The sequence below is a fragment of the Microcebus murinus genome, chromosome 2 (genome assembly GCF_040939455.1).
Source record: "Microcebus murinus isolate Inina chromosome 2, M.murinus_Inina_mat1.0, whole genome shotgun sequence".
Lineage (NCBI taxonomy): Eukaryota > Metazoa > Chordata > Mammalia > Primates > Cheirogaleidae > Microcebus > Microcebus murinus.
Window position 1 is genome coordinate 108,287,225 of NC_134105.1, and position 21,212 is coordinate 108,308,436.

Below are 21,212 nucleotides of genomic sequence, written 5' to 3' on the forward strand. Positions count from 1 at the left end.
GCCACAGAGACTGCGTCACGGGGTAGCCTAGAGAGGCCGCTATCTTACAGGAGGGAAACCGAGGCTTCCGCTCAGCTGAGAGGCAAGATGGCCACGGCTGGGGGCGGCTCTGGGGCTGACCCGGGAAGTCAGGGTCTTCTGCGCCTATTTTTCTGCGTCCTACTGGCAGGTGAGGTCTCCTCGCCCGTGAGCTCCCTTCTGTAAGGGTAACGCTCGGGATCTGTCCAGCCGTAAGCGCCGCTGTCTCCTTTCTGGTCCCAGCAGCCCCTCTGTCCCCCCACCCTGTAACTCCTCTTTCTCTTTCGTTCCCACGACAGAAGTTCCCACTGTACCTAGACCTGAAGGTCCCTTCTCCCCCGCGGCACGTCGTGTCGCTTCATTCCCTCCTTCAGGCCTCTTCCTGTACTTCCAGCCCGACCCTCTCCCACTTAGTCCGGGTGCCTCATTTTCCCTACAGTCCCAGCCGCCCCACCCACAATCAAAAGGAACAGGTGTGAAAGTTCAGCTTTCTTCTCCGTGTTTAGATTTTTTGGGATGAAAGCAGACCCGTTCTGTGGGTTCTGTGCGACGCTTAAAACGTAGAGTCCTCATTTTTCCTCTTTGATTGCACCATAAACCCGTATCTCTATGTCTTGCCTCAGTTTCTTTCATCAGTAAAGTGAGACGAAGGTAAGATATGGATACTTTTAACTGTTAGGATCATGAATTTCTTCCTTGAAGATTCAAGGAATTTTAAACATTTATAATGTACATAAGTATTTGTTTACACGCGTTTATTTTCTGGTATATGGCTTTCAGTTGGTTGAGCCCTAAAACGCAGACATGCCTGAATATAACCATGACTGTGCTTTCCTCCAAATTCACATTGTTTTTAAAGATACCCAAAGGAGAAACTATAGCTTTTCCACACTGTGGGCCCACGCAGATAACCTACTGATGTGTGATTAACATCATGGCATAATGTTTCTTCCAATTCTGTTCACACTCCTGGAAAAATGTCTCAGAAAGTTTTTATTATTATAATCGATGTTCTCAGACCAGTACCTTCTTATTAACTAATTAGTAATATACACACAGGATAGAAAAGCAGAAGTATGGTCACCCATGCAACCAGAATCTTACACATCTAAGGTTACTTTACTTTGACAGATGAAGGTTTTTTCTCTTAGTTTCACTGTCAATTGCTCTACATGTGACGCACATATCTGGGTGGTTTCTAGAGCATTTATCTGTTCTAATAATGTGCCCAAGAAGTGAGAAGAATGGTCGTTAGTTCCATTTTAGAAAGTATGATACTGAATTATTTACTCCAGGCATACATGGAGCCAGTGACATAAGAGAAGCTGGTACCCGTGTCTCAATTTTTTCTAATACTTTTTATCTTCCAATCAGGTTTGTGCAGGGGAAACTCAGTGGAAAGGAAGATCTATATCCCCTTAAATAAAACGGCTCCCTGTGTTCGTCTGCTCAATGCCACTCATCAGATTGGCTGCCAGTGTGAGTTGAGGTTGGGATTTGTGTTTGTGGACGTTGATATTTCAGTCTGTGCCCTAGATACTAAGAAAGACCCATGTCCTGCTTAGGAGTTTCAGCACTCAAATTAGCCTATGTGAGTAGGAGGTAATTGAGAACCATCTGTCAAACCAAGCAAGATAATTAATAAGAGCTAACATTTAGTAAATGCTGCATATCAAGCTTTTTACATGTGAATCTCATTTTAGTTATCCAACTTCCCCCCCCATTAACTCACAAATGCATCTCATTTAACCACCACAACAACCCCATGAAGTAGGTGTTGTTATTATCCTCATTTAACAAATGATGAAACTGAGACGTAGAGAAATTGACTAACATTCCCAAGATTACACAGTAATAAATGAGAAAGCCAGGATTTAAAGCCTTGTGGTCCAAGTTCTAAGCCAGGACTCTTAACCATCCTACTCTACTGTTTTCTAAGCAGACAGAAGTCTCATATTCTATAGAGTCTAGTCATCTCCTGCAGTCTAAATGATCTTTTTGGAACCAGTTGAACTGCTTAAAGGCAATGAACTATTTGAAGAGAAGACATTGAAAATGCCAAATAGTTGCAAGAGGAATTAGTGAAGCATTCAAATTTATCTTTATACTTTGTAAATGTGTTCCAAAATTAGGTACCATGGCACCCTGGTTCTAAAACCTATAAAAAATCATGCATGGGTTGGGAAGGGAGTTGTGATTTGAAGGCTAACCTACTATCTTCAGATTTTGTTCTTCCACAGAGAGTACCTCTGTCAGAATATAGTTTTGCAGGTAAGCAGGAAGTTTAGAATCTGATCTTGGCTTCATGATTAAATCGATCACCTCTGAATTTCAGTTTACTCTTGTAATAATGGTTGGATTAGTCTTGCTTAAAGTTGAAAGTCAAACTACCTTTTAATAGATATTTATTGATAATGCTAAGTAAATAGTATGGTTTCAACAGTACTGTGTGATTGCCTGAAACCTTCCAATTTAGTAAAAGAAAGCTGAGAAACTGGGAAGTGAAAGACTTGCTCAAAGAGGCAGTTACTACTTTTCTAGCCATCTTTCCCTTCAGTTTTCCCATGTTCCTGCTATATAAAGCACTGATTGGTTCCATACTGCCTCGAATATGGTTTTTGTTGGACTTAGTTTCTAAACTGGTTTTATGGGTGGAAGAGAGCTACGTCCAGTGTGGGCTAAGATCAGACTGCTAGAATCGGTCTTGCTAGAACCTCACTATAAGTACAAAAGATCAGGACCCCATCCTTCTGGAACTGGGCTCTAAGAAATCCCCTTTGAGAATGAGCCATTCTGCTGTGTGTTCTTAGAGCAGCTCTGTGGGAAGCAAAGCAGTAGCCTTTAGTGATAAAGCCAAGAGCCAATACAGAGAAACAAGAGGGGAGGAGCTGGACTCTGACCACTTCCTCATTAAGACCTTATTTCATCATATCTATCTCTTCTGAGCAGGCTACACCCTCTTTAATTAGGATTACTAACATGATAAAACTAACGTAAAAAAGTGATACCCAGATTTTGATTTCTGGTTATGATGCCCTGCTTCTATTGGATCCTCTAAATTGCTCAATGGGAACTATGTATAAGTTTTTTCCCTTCCTTTCTTTTTTAATCTCTCCCCCAGTATGACATGAATAGGGGTAGAAAAGCTCCTTATTGCAGGCACAGAGAAAATAAGCAAGTTGTTAAAGACTACACAGTTTACGGCTTCCAGATGATTGCAGTAAAAAGACAAAAAGTATAATAAATAGGCCGGGCATGGTGGCTCAGGCCTGTAATCCTAACACTCTGGGAGGATGAGGCGGGTAGATCGCTCAAGGTCAGGAGTTCGAAACTAGCCTGAGCAAGAGCAAGACCCCATCTCTACTAAAAAATAGAAAAAAAATTAATTGGCCAACTGAAAATATACATAAAAAATTAGCTGGGCATGGTGGTGCATGCCTGTAGTCCCAGCTACCCAGGAGGCTGAGGCAGGAGGATCACTTGAGCCCAGGAGGTTGAGGTTGCTGTGAGCTAGGCTGACACCATGGCACTGTAGCCTGGGCAACAGAGTGAGACTCTGTCTCAAAAAAAAAAAAAAAGGAGGCCGGGCTTGGTGGCTCACGCCTGTAATCCTAGCACTCTGGGAGGCCACGATAGGAGGATTGCTTGAGCTCAGGAGTTTGAGACCAGCCTGAACAAGAGCGAGACCCCATCTCTTCTAAAACAGAAAAATTAACCGGGCATCATGGCATGCATGCGCCTGTAGTCCCAACTACTCAGGAGGCTGAGACAGGAGTTTCACTTGAGCCCAGGAGTTTGAGGTTGCTGTGAGCTGGGCTGATGCCATAGCACTCTAGCCCAGGCAACAGAGCGAGACTGTCTCAAAAAAAAAGAAAAAACCCAAAAGTGATTCTGACACACAGCCAGGGCTAAGAATTACTGGCCTAAAATAATTTATGAATAACACATCCAATTTTCCGTGGGGAGTAGACTCACAGGGAGACCCTCGGATATCCCTACATGGATCATTAGGGATTTGAGAGGTATAATCTAATGCCTTAAATTACATAGAATTCAAGGCATTCTGGATTGTGGATCTTCCATACTTTAGAGCAGTGCTTCCCAATCTTTGTCACGTCATGAAACACAGAAAATGTTATTTGTGTAGCATCCTGGCACTTGTGGAAATTGGTGATAATTTGCAGGGCCTCCTAGGGTAAATAATAAGTCTGCTTCTGGCTGGAAGTGACTAACTCAGAAACATTCCTAGGTCCCCAGGAATGAGAGGAATGGATTAGTCACATCTCTGATCCATTCAAGGCCTAGCAATTGAGAAGCTCTGTTTCACAGACCTCAGAATTCTTGATTAACCTCACCTAAAACTGGCCAGAAGCAAGTAAAGTCATTCCCAAATAGGGCAAAGGAATGGCGATCCAGGAAGGCTACTGAGGCCAAGGGAATCTACACATATGTTTTCACAAAGGAAGATTCAAAGCTAGAACTCCAAGCTAGAGATCTAAAGCCTGGCATTTCCTGGATAAAATACAGGTTTGAAAACTTTGGTGTTTACTGTTCTAGAATTTTATATATGTGGCTAAATGAGGTTGGGGGAAGAGGGCAGGAAAATGAAGTTCATAGAGCCTTTTTGGCATTTAGTGAGTAAAGTGTTTATTTAATGAGTCCTCCAGGGTTCTCTTGTCTTCCATTGCCTCCTGATAACCTTCAGATGGAGCTGGAAAAATTCACCTTTCAGTTCAAATCCAGAGGTGCCTGTATTCACCCAAATATGTCGTAACATATTTGAAATAAAAGATTTGCAGAATCAGTGAGGCAAAGTTAAAATTGTCAACTATGGGAGCTTTAACTTGTTTCATTCTGTCCTGGCAGCTTCAATTAGTGGAGACACAGGGGTTATCCATGTAGTGGAGAAAGAGGAGGACCTGAAGTGGGTATTGACTGATGGCCCCAACCCCCCTTACATGGTTCTGCTGGAGGGCAACCTCTTTACCAGGTAAGAACTAGATGTTCCTGCTGGGACAATGCATCCAGAGAGGGAAGGATTCAGTAAACAGTCCTCACAGTTGTTAGTGAAAACATTTCTTGGCTGCCCTGGTCAGGTCAGGGAAGGGACCAGGGGTCCTCAGAAGGAAGAGACTATCTTGATGGAAGGAATCATCTTGATGACCTTAGAGTGAGATCTAGTAAGTAAGTACTCCAGGGAGGAAGAGGAGCGGTACCCAGGGTTACTCAGGGACAAGGTAGATGAGATTAAGCCTTGAGCTCAGATTAGATCATAGTCTAGAGTCAGAAGTTAAGACCGAAAAGAGAAGAAATCAACAGTCAACAGTCTGATTCCCCTAATTCCCCATTTGTTTCCATCCTGGAGGGCAGGATGTTGGGCTGTCTGATACCTTCTTGTCTCTTCCCTATTCCAGGGATTTAATGGAGAAGCTGAAGGGGAGAACCAGCCGCATTGCTGGTCTTGCAGTATCCTTGTCCAAACCCAGTCCCGCCTCAGGCTTCTCTCCTAGTGTGCAATGCCCAAATGATGGGTTTGGTAAGAGCCCCAAAGGATCAGGAGAGCCCGCCGTCACCCAAGGCTCATTTTTGCTTCAGTCTCTTATCTTTGTGAGGGGTGTACATGTGTGTCTGTGCATAGTGTCAGCAACTGACTGCCAAGCAGAAGATATAGTGTTTGTCTTTGCCACTCATCCCTTCCCTCTCCTGCTTCCTTTTCCTTTGCTTACTTTCTATCATCCCCTTTTGTCACATGCTTGGATTGTTAATCTGCCAGGCTAGGGCTCCCTGATACCAGTGTCTCTCTATTTTAGTTTGGATGGTGGTAGATTCATGCCTGCTGCCTTGAATCACCGCCTCTTTTTGAACTCTCAGTCCCAACCCTGTGATATCCTAATCTTTCTCCCTTACCTGATCCCTAAGTGCTTGGTGTCCCAATAACCTATCACCCACCCATCCACCCTCTACCCCCATCCTCTCCTTCAGGTGTTTACTCCAACTCCTATGGGCCAGAGTTTGCTCACTGCAGAGAAATACAGTGGAATTCCCTGGGCAATGGCTTGGCTTATGAAGACTTTAGTTTCCCCATCTTTCTTCTTGAAGACGAAAATGAAACCAGGGTCATCAAGCAGGTAATGACTCTGCCAGCTCCTAGCAATTCCAGTTAGAAACTGAGGACTATTTTTTAGACTCTCTTCCTGTCTGGAGGGAGGTGCATTCTACTAGTACCCTCTGCCAAGCAGTACTAGGGTACTTTGAGGGTACTAGAGTAGGGTACTACAGGGTACTTTGGAGTACCCTCTGAAAGACGGTTGCTCCAAAAACAACCAAGAGGTTTATTTTTCTCACATTTATCTCTTGCCTGATATCATAGCACTAAAGGCTTTTAGACTGGAAGAAAATATAAAGAATATTTGAAAGAATAATATGAAACAAGGTGTACAGCACTGGTTAACACATTAACTGCCATATGAGTTGTATTTAACTCGGGCTAGTTTTGAGCCCGGGACCGCATGAAGCAAAACCCTGCAGTTGGTTTGTGAAAATCTTACATGTTGATGTTCTTACTGTTACAATTAATAGTGACAATTTAATTCTAAAAACATGAATTGCATTGCATGTAACTCGTGCACAGGAAATAATAAAAAATAACAAATTAGAAAGGATCATTTTGTTTTAATAAAACACCATATCCCCAGGAGAAAAAAATTTTTTTTTCTAGTGTGGCAGTCAATGTGTTAAGGACCACTAGTATGGTAAAAAGAGCATTGGGCTAGGAATCGAAAGATTCAATTTGATGATTTCTGAGGTTCTTTTTAAGTTTAATATGCTCTAATTCTAGTCCAGTTTTTTCATTTTGACCCGTAGAGCAGTTAGGAGATTTGTCCAAAGTTACATAATGAGTTGATGTGCAAGCTGTCTTGAAGCTGATTTTTTTTTTTACCTCTGTTATGGTGCTCTTTATATCAAATCACACTGAATCTTATTCAGTGGCTGAAGCTCCACATTAAGCCAGGCCCTTTGGGATGGGGTAATTTCATCTGTTCCAATTAAGCCATTGAATCTGTGCCCCTTTGCACCTCTTGATGAGTTCTTCTCTTTGAACTTATAGATCCTGTGGTTGTACCAGGACAACTATAGCTCAGGGACAAATGTCTCCCAAAAGGGAGTGGCTTAAGGCTGGAGCTGGGCCCTCTTTCTGGGAAGTGAGGGAGGGCCTCCACAGCTACCGTCTCAGTGGGATCCGTCTCCCTTTCCAGTGCTATCAAGACCACAACCTGAGTCAGAATGGCTCAGCACCCACCTTCCCACTGTGTGCTATGCAACTGTTCTCACACATGCACGCTGTCATTAGCACTGTCACCTGCATGCGGCGCAGCTCCATCCAGAACACCTTCAGCATCAACCCAGGTAGGGCAAATCCAAGCCGTGCTGGGTGTGTTTGAGGGGTGGGAGGGAGACTATGGTAGGGAAGGCATGGGCACTGGTAGGGAGCACTGGGTGGGAAGAGTGGAAACAGTTCTGAACAATTTAGGCAGCTTCGTCCTGAAGCTGGTAGTGGCTGAGAAACCAACCTGAACCGGTTGGAGATAGAGAAAATTACTCAGAATGTCCATGGGGCACTGGTCAAAGAAGTCTTCCATCCTTCTTTATAGCTACCCTTTCCCTTAGTCCTGTTGATCTCTTACTGTTTATGTTCTGCTTAGAAATTGTCTGTGACCCCCTGTCTGACTACAACGTATGGAGCATGCTAAAGCCAATAAATACATCTGGGACATTAAAGTCTGCTGACAGGGTTGTGGTTGCTGCCACCCGGGTGAGTGTTGGCCCCTGATCAAGATGGGCAGGGCTGGCACAGGAAGAGTTGGCAGGCCTCTCTCTGACATATCAGATTTCAGAGTTGCTATGTTGGGGAGCCTCAAATGGGGAGGGATCTGGGCTGTGGGGCTTCTGGTTTGTCTCCATTGCCCCAGGACATGTATTTCCTCTTGGCTGGAGCAGGAAAGGGGGCTTGGGGCCAGTTTTAAAGTTTGCCTTTTCTTCTGCCATATCCAGCTGGACAGTCGTTCCTTTTTCTGGAATGTGGCTCCAGGGGCTGAAAGTGCTGTTGCCTCCTTCGTCACCCAGTTGGCTGCAGCTGAAGCTTTGCAAAAGGCACCTGATGTGTCCACCCTGCCCCACAATGTCATGTTTGTCTTCTTCCAAGGGGTAAGGGTATTTTGGCTGGGTGGGATGGCAAGAAAGGAGGGGATGGTAAAGTGGGAGTGGCTATTGGTTGGGAAGACCTCAGCATTTGACCTGATTTATTAACAGACACAGCTTTTCAATGTGTCTACATGTGTCTCCCCTTCGGATTCCTCCATTTTAGAAAGCTTCTATACCCTGAGTTGGTGTGTTACCAACCTCCAATCTCCCCCACTGATAAAATCTATTTGAGGCATCCTTTTACTTTTATTCTCTGGACCCCTTTACTGCTGTCCACACCCGGAACCCTGAGGCTCCTGCCTATCCCCATTGGCATCACAACCTGGCCCTAGAATAAGGGAATAGTGGCCGTGGCTGAGTCAGAGGAGGTGGGGGAGAGTTAAAAAGCAGACATATAACACCTGGTGTTCACCTTAGACCTTTATTAAGGTTGCTTTCCCCATTTCTGGGCTTGAGAAGTCCTGTGATACATACATGTGTGTGAGAGTCACATGACTGTAAATTGACTAGCAGTTGAGATGACCTGAGACAGTGGCCTTCTTGCCTACAGTTTCGATGATCTGGCCTTCCTTGACGCTTTCCTAACCCTTTGGAGTCTCAATGCCCTTTCCCACCCATGTCTACCCGTCAGGAAACTTTTGACTACATTGGCAGCTCTAGAATGGTCTACGACATGGAGAAGGGCAAGTTTCCTGTGCAGTTAGAGAACATTCATTCATTTGTGGAGCTGGGACAGGTGTGTAGCATATGTCCTCCACTCCCTTCCTTCCTACTTAAAGCTTCTCCCTCTGTTGTTCTGTTGTCCTTACTGCAGATACCTCCAACTCTTCCCTTTACTCCTTTCCTCTAGGCATGAGCCAGAACAGGAGACTGAATAACAATGTTGCTTCTTCATCCTCCCCCCAGGTGGCCTTAAGAACCTCACTAGAGCTTTGGATGCACACAGATCCCATGTCTCAGAAAAATGAGTCTGTACGGAACCAGGTAACCTGAGCATTTCTCCTCATTTCCTGTTTCAGCAGCTGAGTATGGACCACAATCCTGCCCTGTTCCCATCAACCCTCAGGGCTTCTGAGTTAAGAGACAGGATTAGATTGGGTGTTGGTTAAAGGATGAAAACCACAGCTGTTATTCCTTGCGGTGGGGTGGGGGGAGGGGATCAGGAGCTCAGTGATATCCCACTGGTTCCCTGGAGTGGGTAGTTCTCTGGTGCCTAGCAAACTACCACTGCCCATTAAGGTGCCTAGCAAACTACCACTGACCATTAAGAACAGGTAAGTGACTAGCTCCCTTCTCTCCTTGCTGCCTCATGTATCCAGTTGTCAAGGCTGCTCTGCCCAAGTCCTAGCTATGTCAGACTCCATGCCCAAATTGTCTTTGGCTTTCTTCACTACTTGGTCAAGACCCTCCCTCCCCTCTAGGTCCAGCTTTAGGCCTGCTTTTTCCCAGGTGGTCCTCTTTCTGCTTTCAGTGTCATCTCTGCTCTGGACTCCTATAGCACTTACAGGATTGGTTACCCGGTGGGCATTCAGCATGCAGTTTTCTGTTGTTAGTTCCCCCCTTAAGTTCTGTACAATAAAGAAGTGAGGCACATACTGAGGATAAGGCAGAGTCCTGAGGATCGTGGAATTTACCTGTAAATATGAAAAAACACTGGCCTCTTCTTTGTGCCCTGATTTCCTAACTCTAAAAAGAATGAGAGCTACAGGAAATTCAAAGCGCCTTGGTCCCAAAAGGCTTGAGGGATATAGGTCTAGGAGCACACAGGGCAGCTCCCAAAGCAGGGGACTTGAAGTATAGAGCATTTCAGGCCTGAAAGAGACCTCCTGCTTCCCATTCCCCAGCCTCCCATTAGTTAATTTCTCTCATCCCCCAGGTGGAGAATCTCCTGGCCACACTCGAGAAGAGTGGTGCTGGCGTCCCTGCTGTCGTCCTTAGGAGGCCAAGTCAGTCCCAGCCTCTCCCACCATCTTCTCTGCAGCGATTTCTTCGAGCTCGAAACATCTCTGGTGTTGTTCTGGCTGACCACTCCACTGCCTTCCACAACAAGTAAGCATGACTTGGCCCTACACCCTCTTCATTCATTTTTTTTTTTTTTTGAAACAGAGTCTCACTTTGTTGCCCAGGCTAGAGTGAGTGCCGTGGCGTCAGCCTGGCTCACAGCAACCTCAATCTCCGGGGCTCAGCGATCCTTCTGCCTCAGTCTCCCGAGTAGCTGGGACTACAGGCATGCGCCACCATGCCCGGCTAATTTTTTGTATATATATATTTTTAGTTGGTCAATTAATTTCTTTCTATTTTTGGTAGAGACGGGGTCTCGCTCAGGTTGGTTTCGAACTCCTGACCTTGAGCAATCTGCCCACCTCGGCCTCCCAAAGTGCTAGGATTACAGGCGTGAGCCACCGCGCCCGGCCACCCTCTTCATTCTTGAAGAGCCTATTCTGTAGTCTGGGAGAAAGGTCACTGCTCTCCCCTCTTCCCACACCACTCCCTCCAAAACCTTAGGTCAGTTTGTATTCTTTGCTCAGTGGCCTATTCACATCTGACCTACTCCCCTCATTTGACTTGATGTTCATCTTAGAAAACCATCGTCACCTTCATTCCTTTCCTAGCACAGTCATCTGTTACTGTTCCGCTTCTCCCAAGCTCTCCAGGGGCCTGAGTTCCCTAGGGCTGCCAGCAGAGGGCATCACCTCAAACAAGAGCACGGGAAGGATGGATGGGGGTTCTTTGGAGGACAGAAAGCAGTCCTTCTCTGGGGCCCTCCAGAAAGGGTGCCACAAACAGTATTCATATTATTTGAAATGTGACATGTTCTTGCCATGTGGTAGGTACACATGGTTCAATGTGAGGGTAAAAGTGTCTTCTACAGCTGAGGGGGCTCCAGAGATAGGAAGTGAGGTACTATTAATTACCAGTTAGTCACTGGTGCCCTTAAACTGCTCCTAACCTGAGGCCTAGAACGACAGGAGACTTCTTACTCAGGCTGAATTGCCAAGTCCCCTGAGGCTGTGGGGCCTAGTGAGTTTCTGAGTGAAAATGCTTGAGCTCTGACACCAGCGAAGTAGCACCTTCTTATTTGTTTAGGGGAGTGACAGTTCTAGCACTTAGGGTCAGCTTTCTTCTCCAAATTTTTCTTTGCACCACTTTGGGGTGAGGGGCAGTTCATCATTTTGAACACATTTTGGACTTGATTACGTGGCTGACGTGATTCTGTGTGGGGCAGGGATTTATTGATGGTAAAGGCTGGGAGCTCTCTTCTTCTAGCCCCTCTTTTAAGATCTGTCTCCTAGAGACTCCCCAAGCATCTTCATGGTGGTTTGATCCAGTTTGTTTTTATATATCTGTGAGCAGACCTGATCCTAATACCTCCTAATTCCACCTCTGCTCCCAGCCACCTTCAATATAAATGTTCATTGGAACAGTTATGTGGTTGCGCTGACGATGTGTGGCAGAGTTCTCTGAAATCATCTTAGCCATCCCTCTATATCTTCAGTCCAAACGATATGGAAGAGTCTCTTCTGTGTTTAAAGATCTGAGCTCATTTACCTTTTCTACTCCATCTGTCAGGCAAGTCTTTGTGTCTCACTAAGCACTCCCATACTCACTCCTACCTCCCCACTCTCCACACCTTCTTCAGTATATTAATAGGACCCTGATTTTCTCTCACCCATTTCCCCTGAATGATGAGAAATGCACTACCGAGTTCCTACATAAGGGGCGTTTGAGGGAGGAAAGGGGAGAGCGCTGGCTGCATGTAGCTAAGGCTCATGCCTCTTTCCTGGCAGGTATTACCAGAGCATTTATGACACTGCTGAGAACATTAATGTGAGCTATCCTGAATGGCTGAGCCCTGAAGAGGACCTGAACTTTGTGACCGACACTGCCAAGGTAGCACTAAGCTGGGCTGGGTGGGGGAGCATGGGGAACTCAGTGAAGACGGTTAGAATGCTCATGTTTGAGGATAGAAGAGGCAAGTCATTCAGTAACCGTCACCCCTTGCCTCAACCCCAAATACCACAGGCTTTGGCAGAAGTGGCCACGGTGCTGGCACGTGCGTTGTATGAGCTTGCGGGAGGAACCAGCTTCAGCGACACAGTTCAGGCTGATCCCCAAACGGTAAGAGCAGATGGGCCCTAGCTCCTCTGCCTCCATTTACACAGCAGGCTGCCCCGATCCTTCAGTCCCTTGCCTAGCATCCCAGACCTTGGAATTCAGCATGCCTGTTCATGCCAGTGAGGACACCCGATGCCTCACAGGGCGCCTGGGTGGGCCTCATCTGCATCCTTATGAGCTGTCTCCCAACTGCAGCCTATCTGGCCAGTCTGCATCCTGTCCCCTGACTGGATCTCCACTGATAATTCTTTCCCTGGGCTTGCTCCAAGGGTGTTCTCTTCTCACTGTTCTAACCCTAGGTTACCCGCCTGCTCTATGGATTTCTGGTCAGAGCCAACAACTCATGGTTCCAGTCTATCCTCAGGCAGGACCTAAGGTCCTACTTGGGTAAGCATCTAGTGTGAGAATGGGACCCTTAACAAAGGAAAGGGATAGAGAAGAAGTCATCATTTTGGTTAATTTTTATTCTCTTTTTTCTATTTTCTCCCCTGCCCCCTGTTTTTTCTTTCATTGTCCTGATATTTGTTGGATCCTTTTAACCTCTCTCTTCTGGTCTTATGGCTCCTGCCAATCTTGGGCTCTTCCTATTTTTGCCTACCCTCACCCCACCTTCCACCTACCAAATCCTCCCTTCCCATTGGTCTGCGATCAGGTGATGGGCCTCTTCAACATTACATCGCTGTCTCCAGCCCCACCAACACGACTTACGTTGTACAGTATGCCTTGGCAAATTTGACCGGCACGGTGATCGACCTCACCCGAGAGCAGTGCCAGGATCCAAGTAAAGTCCCAAATGAAAACAAGGATGTGAGTGGTGATGGGTGTCAGAGGTTCCCTGGGTTGGAGGTTCTCCTGGGCCCAACTGGACCCAGGGGATTGGGGTGGAGAGATAGAGGGATGTAGCCCTCAGACCTTGAGTGTTGAAGAGGCAGTAGCCTGGGTGAAAATGGACCCCCTAAAGGGTAAAGGGACAGCAGCCGGTCAGCTCAGTTGCTTAGAGTATGATGCTGACGAAGGGTAAAGGGAGTGAGTGAGAGTACTCACACAGCATCTTCCTGTGCAGCTGTATGAGTACGCATGGGTTCAGGGCCCTTTGAATTCCAACGAGACGGACCGGCTCCCCCGGTGTGTGCGATCTACCGCACGATTGGCCAGAGCCTTGTCCCCTGCCTTTGAGCTGAGTCAGTGGAGCTCTACTGAATACTCTACGTGGACTGAGAGCCGCTGGAAGGATATCCGTGCCCGGATATTTCTAATCGCCAGTAAAGAGCTTGAGGTGAGACGGGGCAGGAGGGGAGGTGGCAGACATCTATTGGACTTCATTCTGTGTTTTCTTGTCTCATGTCCCCTGCCATCTCCCATTTGCCCCAGGGAGAAAACCCACTACAAATCTGTCCCTGGTCAGCCAGTGAGTCCCATTAGGAGGCCTTTCCTCACAGATAGTTTGAGTTTATGTTAATTCTGTGGATCCCAGAAGCTCCTCCACAGCTCCCGCTCCCATCTGGCATTCTGCTATCTATTGAGCTCCTGTCATAAGTCAGTAATGCAAATCCCGTGGGAGAATCAAAGCCATGGGTCCTACCCTCAAGATGCTGAGTAAGTACTAACAAATGGAAGCAAGAACAGAGATACTCTACTTCTCTTTTCAAATGGGGAGAGTAAGTCTACAGGTTGGGAAGGTGTTGCCCCTGATTGTTCCATATTTGGTGCTTGGAGCCAGCATCAGGATTCCAGTATCCTAGCTCCCAACCCCAAATGATAACCGAAAACTACTCTGAGTTCTGAGAACACTTTCTCCTTCTCTGCCCCCACAGTTCATCACCCTGATGGTGGGCTTCGGCATCCTCATCTTCTCTCTTGTCGTCACGTACTGCATCAATGCCAAAGCCGATGTCCTTTTCATTGTTCCCCGAGAGCCAGGAGCTGTGTCTTACTGAGGAGGACCCCAGCTTTTCCTGCCAGCTCCAAAGTTTACTTCCTAGGTTGTTTGTCCCATTGGGCCACACACCACTTGTTTGTCACTGGAACTCTCTGTGCCTGTCTCAGACTGGGATGAACATAAAGGAATGGAACTATCCAGAAGAGACATGGAGAGATAAATAAGTTGCCTCCCCATCTCCATTTCCTCCTTCTCTACCTTTGCCTGATTCCAGGATTACAAATAGAAGCTTTCTGCTCCTGTTTAACTCCCTAATTACCCACCTGAATTTGCCCTTCTTCAGCATTTCTCTCCTACTCTGTACCCACCTGTGCTCCTTAACCCCTCACCCAAACACTTCCTGACTAGGAGGAAGGACATGAAGGGTTGAATGTTGAGATCAAGCTACACTGAAACCCTGAGGAGGAGGAGAACAGGGGATCTCTGGGCCAGCCCTGGTGTCTCCTTCCCACCGTCCTTTCTCTGGGTCCGCAGATGGCACATTAGGGTGGGCGTGCTGCTGGGTGGGTATCCCACCTCCAGCCCACAGTACTCAGTTGTACTTTTTATTAAGCTGTAATATCTATTTTTGGTTTTTTTCTTTTTCTCTTTTTTTTTTTTTTTGTAAATATATAAATAGCGAGTTTCATTAAAATAGATTATCCCATACAACTTGTACTCCTATATTTTATTCTTTCCAGGCCACCTTGTTCAGTGACCCCAGACTGGAAGTCCTGGCATTGTTAATCCGTGTACTATCTTCTTGGTCTCCAAAGGATCCAAGGAATAAGGCTCTGTCAAAAACAATTGAAGTCCTGAAAGAAGGACTCTTTGCTGAGTCCTGGAGCCTTGGTTTCCCCTCCTGTAAGAACAGTGTTAGCATGGTTTCTTCTCATTTTGTAAGGGACAAACATTTCTTTATTCACTCTGGGACACTAGTTAGGGTAGAGAGATGAAGGGAATATGATGCTTACCCTTGAGTAGCTCATAGTTAGGGTAGGTGAAGGGACATACATACAACTGGGTGTAATCCAGTGTAATGCATGGAATAATTGCAGTATATCCAGAGTGCTCTGGTAGCACATAGAGGAAGTCAGGGCCAGGGAGTTGACAATTGAGTTATGATTCAAAGTGTTCACCAGGTGTAGAAGCACAAAGTCAAGAAAAGGCAGAGTCGTGTTTGGGAAACACGACTCTGGGAAACAGTAAGTTATTCAGAGTGCCCGAGCCATGAAGGTCAGCAGGAGGCCAGACCCTGAGGGCTCTTGGGTGGCATGCTAAGGACTTTGGGCTTTCTGTTGATAGTGGGCATTTTGTAGACCAAAACAAAATGGGGCCGGGCGCAGTGGCTCACGCCTGTAATCCTAGCTCTCTGGGAGGCCGAGGCGGGCGGATTGCTCGAGGTCAGGAGTTCAAAACCAGCCTGAGCAAGAGCGAGACCCCGTCTCTACTATAAATATAAAGAAATTAATTGGCCAACTAATACATATAGAAAAAATTAGCCGGGCATGGTGGCGCATGCCTGTAGTCCCAGCTACTTGGGAGGCTGAGGCAGAAGGATTGCTTGAGCCAGGAGTTTGAGGTTGCTGTGAACTAGGCTGACGCCACGGCACTCACTCTAGCCTAGGCAACAAAGTGAGACTCTGTCTCAAAAAAAAAAAAAAAATGGGTTTGGACCATTTTAGAAAGAGAACCTCAGCTCTGTGGGGATGCTCTAATTCCCTGGGTCTTCATGGAGGCAAAATTCTGGAATATAGCAGAACGGGTAAATGATCGTGGGCAGTGGCTGAGTCAGCTGAGGGGGAAAGAGAAGCAGGAGTGGAAACCTAAACCCAGCTTTCTCTGCAGTGCTGGCCAAGAGGCTGTCTCTGGTGCATGCCTGAAGACCAGCAGCAATGGAAAAGAACTGGCCATTTTCACAGGGTCCCCAGCACTCCTCTTACTTCCTGACTGGGCTGTTTACCTTTTCCAATATTGTTGAGAAGAGGTGATTTTTCTCCAGGTTTCTCTTTGAGTTTCCTTGAGGGTGAGGGGCATGTTTGGGGTTCTGAGATATGGAAATACACCCTGCTGCTCCCCCCCCAGCCCAGCCCTCCCAGTTTGAGCTGGAGAGGCTGTGTGCTGTGCTGGCGGGAGTTGAGCACAGCTGCCACCATCGACTGGGCCAGCTCCCCACCTCCCTCGGCCAACAGGTCTCCCAGCGGACAGAGCAGTAAACTCCCTCATCCTGCTGGCAGCTTCAGGAAGCAGAGAAGTGGCTGGGTACCAGTGAGGGGGCTGAACAGGGAAACGGAGGGTTGGGCAGAATCAAGGGATCAGGAAGTGAGTAAGGGTACAAGATGAAGAACCTTCAATACTGCAGTCTTTCCCTAGAGAAGAATCCTGAACATAAGCTAGTCTCTGCCTTCCATGCTCCCCTACCTCACTGCCCTCCCCATCCCCCGCCAAAAAATGTAACTGGGCTCTTCCTGCGGCTCTTGGAGAGGCTGGGCTCAACGGAAGGACCACAGCCACCTGGCTGACCTCCCAGGGCTCCCAAGCACCCTCCCTTTCTGAGACCATGGTTCTGGCTCCTCACCAGGTATCTCCTGTGTCCTGAAGACCACATGTGACTACCTGGCCACATTTTATGGGCCATGTACTTCTCAATTCCTTAGCCTCCTTCTCCTCCTTGACCTAGGCCTTGCTCACCCCTGTGCCTTCTGAAATGTATCATTTTCCAGCCTCTTTCCTTTCCCTGAGGGCTTCCCACCCCCTGCCCCAGGACCCGGCCTGTCTTGACTTACTGTGACACCTCCTTCCTCAAGACTAACACTGAAGGCTTTCCTACCAGCTGGTGTTTCTTCCCCAGCTTATTTGAATAAAGGGGTTTACTATTTTTTCTTTCCCACATCTAGGTCACTGCTTCCACAGGCACATCTTGAGATGAGATATTTTTTATCCAGAGTCTGATGCTCTGTACCAAGACTCCCGCCTGATTCAATAGGACCTTGTTTCCTCTAGGGGCCTTAGAAATCATGCAGAAGTCATGCAGATGGTCTAACTCCTTTGACAGATGAGGGAAATAGCCCTGAGGAGTGATGTGGTTTGCCCAAGGTCACACAGCAAATTAGAGACAGAGTTGGTACTGGAACATCCCTTACATCTGCACTGGCAACCTCAGCAGCCATAAGCATTTATTGAGCATGGCTCTGGGCAAGGCACTCTGTCGCAGCATCCTCAAGGGGCCAGAGATATGGTGCCTCGCCTTGGAGACTTGGGATGCAGAGTCTAGATGGCAGGATGGGACATGACACAAGATAAATAAGCAGACTGGGCAGTTACGAAACTCGGTGATACAAACAGGTTCTACCCAAGTTGGGAGGATAGAGGGTTCACTTCAGGCAGACAGGGCCATAAAGAGGAGCTTCACAAAGAGCTTAGGGCCAGATTTTCTGGGCTGCCCGCTAATGCTCCCTGTGACCCTGGAAAGGGCATCCTCCATTTTATGTGGAGTTGGACAAGGGGCTGCTCTCTGAGGTCCCCAGCCCTGTCAGTCTGGTTCTGTGAAGGGAGAGCTAGAGTTGTAGCCTCCTGTCCCTTCTCCCTTTCATTTTAAACTCCAGTGCGGGGGCGTTTTGAAAGTCTGGTCAATTCCTGAACTCTCAAAGGTGGCACTTGGGTCAGTTCTAGGGAGGAAGGCCTGAGGGGCACTATTGCCCTCTAACCCAGGGGCAGTAGGAATTTGGGGAAAATTGTGGCACAATCTCTTAGAAAAAAGACCCTGTCACTCAGCATCTCATCCTCAAAAAAAAAAAAAACTTATCAGGACTTGCTGAGGTTGAGCTGGGAAATCAGAGACCCTTGGAAGGTTGGTTGGGGTCCAAGTGGGCTGCCGCTTGGTTTTTACTCCTTCCTGAATTCAAAGTCAGAAGCTAGAGGAGCTCCCACACTTCTGTTGTGGAGAAGGGCAGCTGCAGCCCCAGTCCCCAACCAGAGGAAACCTGGAGCAGAGTGGAGAGGTCATCTCAAGAGGCCTAAGGAGAAGCCATTAGTCTGAGGTGACGCAATTGTGAGTAAACGTTACCCTTCTCTGGCTCAAGCTGGCTGGGGCTAGGACCCTAGAGTCCCTACTCTCTCTCCCCCAACTCACAGTGAGGAGGGGTTAGAGCAACGGGAAAAGAAAGAAAATACTGAGATAAGAGAGGGTATCCAGAACTAAATAAGCTAGTGAAAGGAAACTAGGGAAGTAGGGTTTCTGGTAGGGCTGAAGGAGGAAAGGGAGGCCCGAGAGCCTGAGGGGAGAAAGGCCAGGCGGGCGTGGCCAGGAGGGGAGTAGGCCCAGAGCTGGTGGTGACAGATGGGTGGACACAAAGAAGAGAGCTTCAGGGAAGACAGATGGATGGGGGAGGGAAGGGAAGAGGCTGGGTGGGGGAGGGCAGCACAGTGGTTGGAGGCCGTAATGAGATTGGAGATGGGCTCAGAGCTGAGGAGAGGTGAGTGGAGAGGAAAGAAGAAAGGGGAGGCTGCCTTAGGAGACAAAGCCGACAGGCCTAGGGGGCCAGGGGCGAGAGGGCTCGGGCTGGGTGCTGAGAAGGGGGGCTTCCAGCGGGCTGGCAGCAGAGAGAGTGACAGATTGTGTAGTGAGCCAGAGTGGAGACCCGCTGTCACCTTCCAGAGGCACAGAGAGGTGGAGACAGAGAAAGACAGACTGACAGAGACCATGTGGAAACAGACAAGGAGAGAAACTCAAAGGTAGAAGATGCTCCAAGATGTGCTACCCTTTTCCAGAAACACAACAGCTTCTGCCCAGGCTCCTCCTGCCTGTCTTGCTCCTGTGGCCCCAAATGCTACTGGTAGAAAACAACACCCCAGCCATGAGCCACTCCCGGGGAAGGGTCGGGCAGTGTGGCACAGCGAGGGTTAACGCCGTCTGCTCTCCCTGCCAGCGGCTTGCCTGGTTGGGTCCCCAGGGCTCCCCACATATGTCACCCCCCTCTCCTGCCAAACCCACTGCCTCCCAGCTCCTCCAGGCCCTCCCCCCACCCTCAAGGACAAGGCCCAGGCCCCTGTGTCTTCCCTGCACACCAGTCTCCCCGACGACAATCTACCTCACAGGCTGTCTGGGCACAGAAGGAGATTTGTGAACCACAGTCTGAAAAAGTGAACACCTATAAAATGTAAAATAACAGGGAGCACTCACTCTATCACACACACAGCGAGGTGTTGCCCGGTTCTAGAATCACAATAAAAATCGATGAAGATTTTCAAGCTTAAAAAAAAAGTACAATAACAACAATAAGCCATAAAGCCACATCCCCAGGCCCTGCTTCTCCTGCCCTGCATACACTAAAGACGCCCCCATGGCTGCCACTGTTCTTCCCCCTGGGGCCTGAGCCTGCTTCCCTCAACTGAATGCCTCAGATATATATGTGTATGAAACTTCTGCCACCTTGAAATCACTGTACAGCAGGGGTTGGGGTGAGCACTTTACAGTTTACCCAGCTCTTTCCCACATGCTGTTTCATCTGGGTGTCACAACAACCCTATGACAAAATAAGACTCGGTCAAGGTTAAGTGACCTGTCCAAGGTCACCAGGACTTAGACCCAAGTCTAAGTGGCCCCCAGGTTCAGTAAATGTTCTTTCCACCATTTCATGCTTTTAGTTCCTCTTTATCACATGAGTATGTTCTTTTTAGCTACTCCCCTAAGGTGCAAAAGCTAAATCCCTGAGTGAAGACTGGGGCTGGGGGCCCCAGAGTCCAGGATCCAGAGATGGCAGATACAGAGGAGGAAGTGGTCCCTGGAACACTCACCCTCCTGCACCACGGAACCTCAGCTTGCACTGGGGACAGCTCTGCGGAGAGGATAGCTCAGCTGGGTGCTTCGGGAATGGGGATTGCAAGGCTGAAGTGTCTGAGCAAAATGGCCTAAAGGAGGCAGGGTGGCAACAGGGGCTTGGCTCCTTCTTCCATCCTCCATGCCACCCCCGTGCTTCCTTTCTGCTCAGGGGTCTCTGCGTTCTGCTTCTGTTTTCCTCAACATCTCACCCTTTGGGACCTGGGCCTCCCATTTCAGTAATAGTCCCTCTTCTCCATCGTGTTTATCATCTCCTGCCTCACCTCGGTGTCTCTGGTATTTTTTGTTTCCTCCCAACTGTCTGCTCTCTGCCTCCCCCATGCCTTATGTCTCCACCCTGCCTTGAGGCCGCCTCAGGACTCTGTGTCACCGTGTCAGTATCTGTCACTAACTGTGTTTCCTCCACGCCTGTGTCTCCCTAACGGCCTCCTCTTTTCAAGTTTCTCCCTACATCTCTAGTTCCCCCATATCTTGCATTTCCGAGTCTTGCACAAAGCCGTGGCACCCTGGCAATTCTGCTCCCGTGCTTTTTCATATTTCTGTCTCCCCTATGTCTTGATCTCCCAGTGACTGTCTCCCCATTTCTCTGTGTCTCCCTCATGTCTGTTACCCAACGACTCTGGCTTCTCACTTTTCTCTCTCCCTGGGTCTTAGTATCTCCCCATAGCTTTCTCGTCATTTCCCTCCACTTCCCCTGTCTCTCCCTCCATCTCCCATTCGTTCTGTAGCTCTCATCTTCCCCACAGCCCTCTCTCCTGAGTCTCTTGGTCTCCCAATTTCTTGGACGGGGTGGAGGGCAGGAGGGTGGGGGAGGTAGGATTGTTGTTGCTGGGGGCTCATTAGGTGGAGATTGGTTTTTAATCAGCACCATGGCAATGATGATGCAAGAACTGAGATGCCACCTGATCCCCTGCCCCTCCAACCCCCCTCCTCAAGCCTCCTTTCCCCTCCAGCTCAGCCCATCTGCTGGCGCCTGAGCACCTGTCTGGGCCTGCCCAGGTGAGAATTGACACCTCCCAGACCCGGGGGTGGAGATAAGTGGGAGAGCCTGGGGAGGACTTGTGGGGCTCCCCTTAGGGAACGCCTCACCCTGGAGAAAGCCCAGAAAAGGTTGATCGG

The 21,212-nt window shown here is 48.1% G+C and overlaps 1 protein-coding gene across 2 annotated transcripts; it reads left to right on the plus strand.

Moving 5' to 3' along the window:
• Window positions 1-18: 18 nt before the first annotated feature.
• Window positions 19-14,926, plus strand: NCSTN (nicastrin). Of its 2 annotated transcripts, XM_012749155.2 has the most exons (17): window positions 19-169; window positions 1,393-1,497; window positions 4,885-5,008; window positions 5,433-5,554; window positions 6,001-6,146; window positions 7,275-7,425; window positions 7,722-7,831; window positions 8,071-8,223; window positions 8,852-8,956; window positions 9,127-9,204; window positions 10,097-10,269; window positions 12,009-12,111; window positions 12,244-12,339; window positions 12,636-12,723; window positions 12,989-13,143; window positions 13,400-13,612; window positions 14,151-14,926. In XM_012749155.2, the coding sequence occupies exons 1-17, from the start codon at window positions 88-90 to the stop codon at window positions 14,271-14,273; spliced, it is 2,127 nt and encodes a 708-aa protein (XP_012604609.1). In that variant the 5' UTR covers window positions 19-87; the 3' UTR covers window positions 14,274-14,926. The 2 variants fall into 2 exon arrangements, with proteins under 2 accessions (XP_012604609.1, XP_012604610.1); XM_012749156.2 differs by lacking the exons at window positions 19-169; window positions 1,393-1,497 and adding an exon at window positions 4,289-4,545.
• Window positions 14,927-21,212: the final 6,286 nt, after the last annotated feature.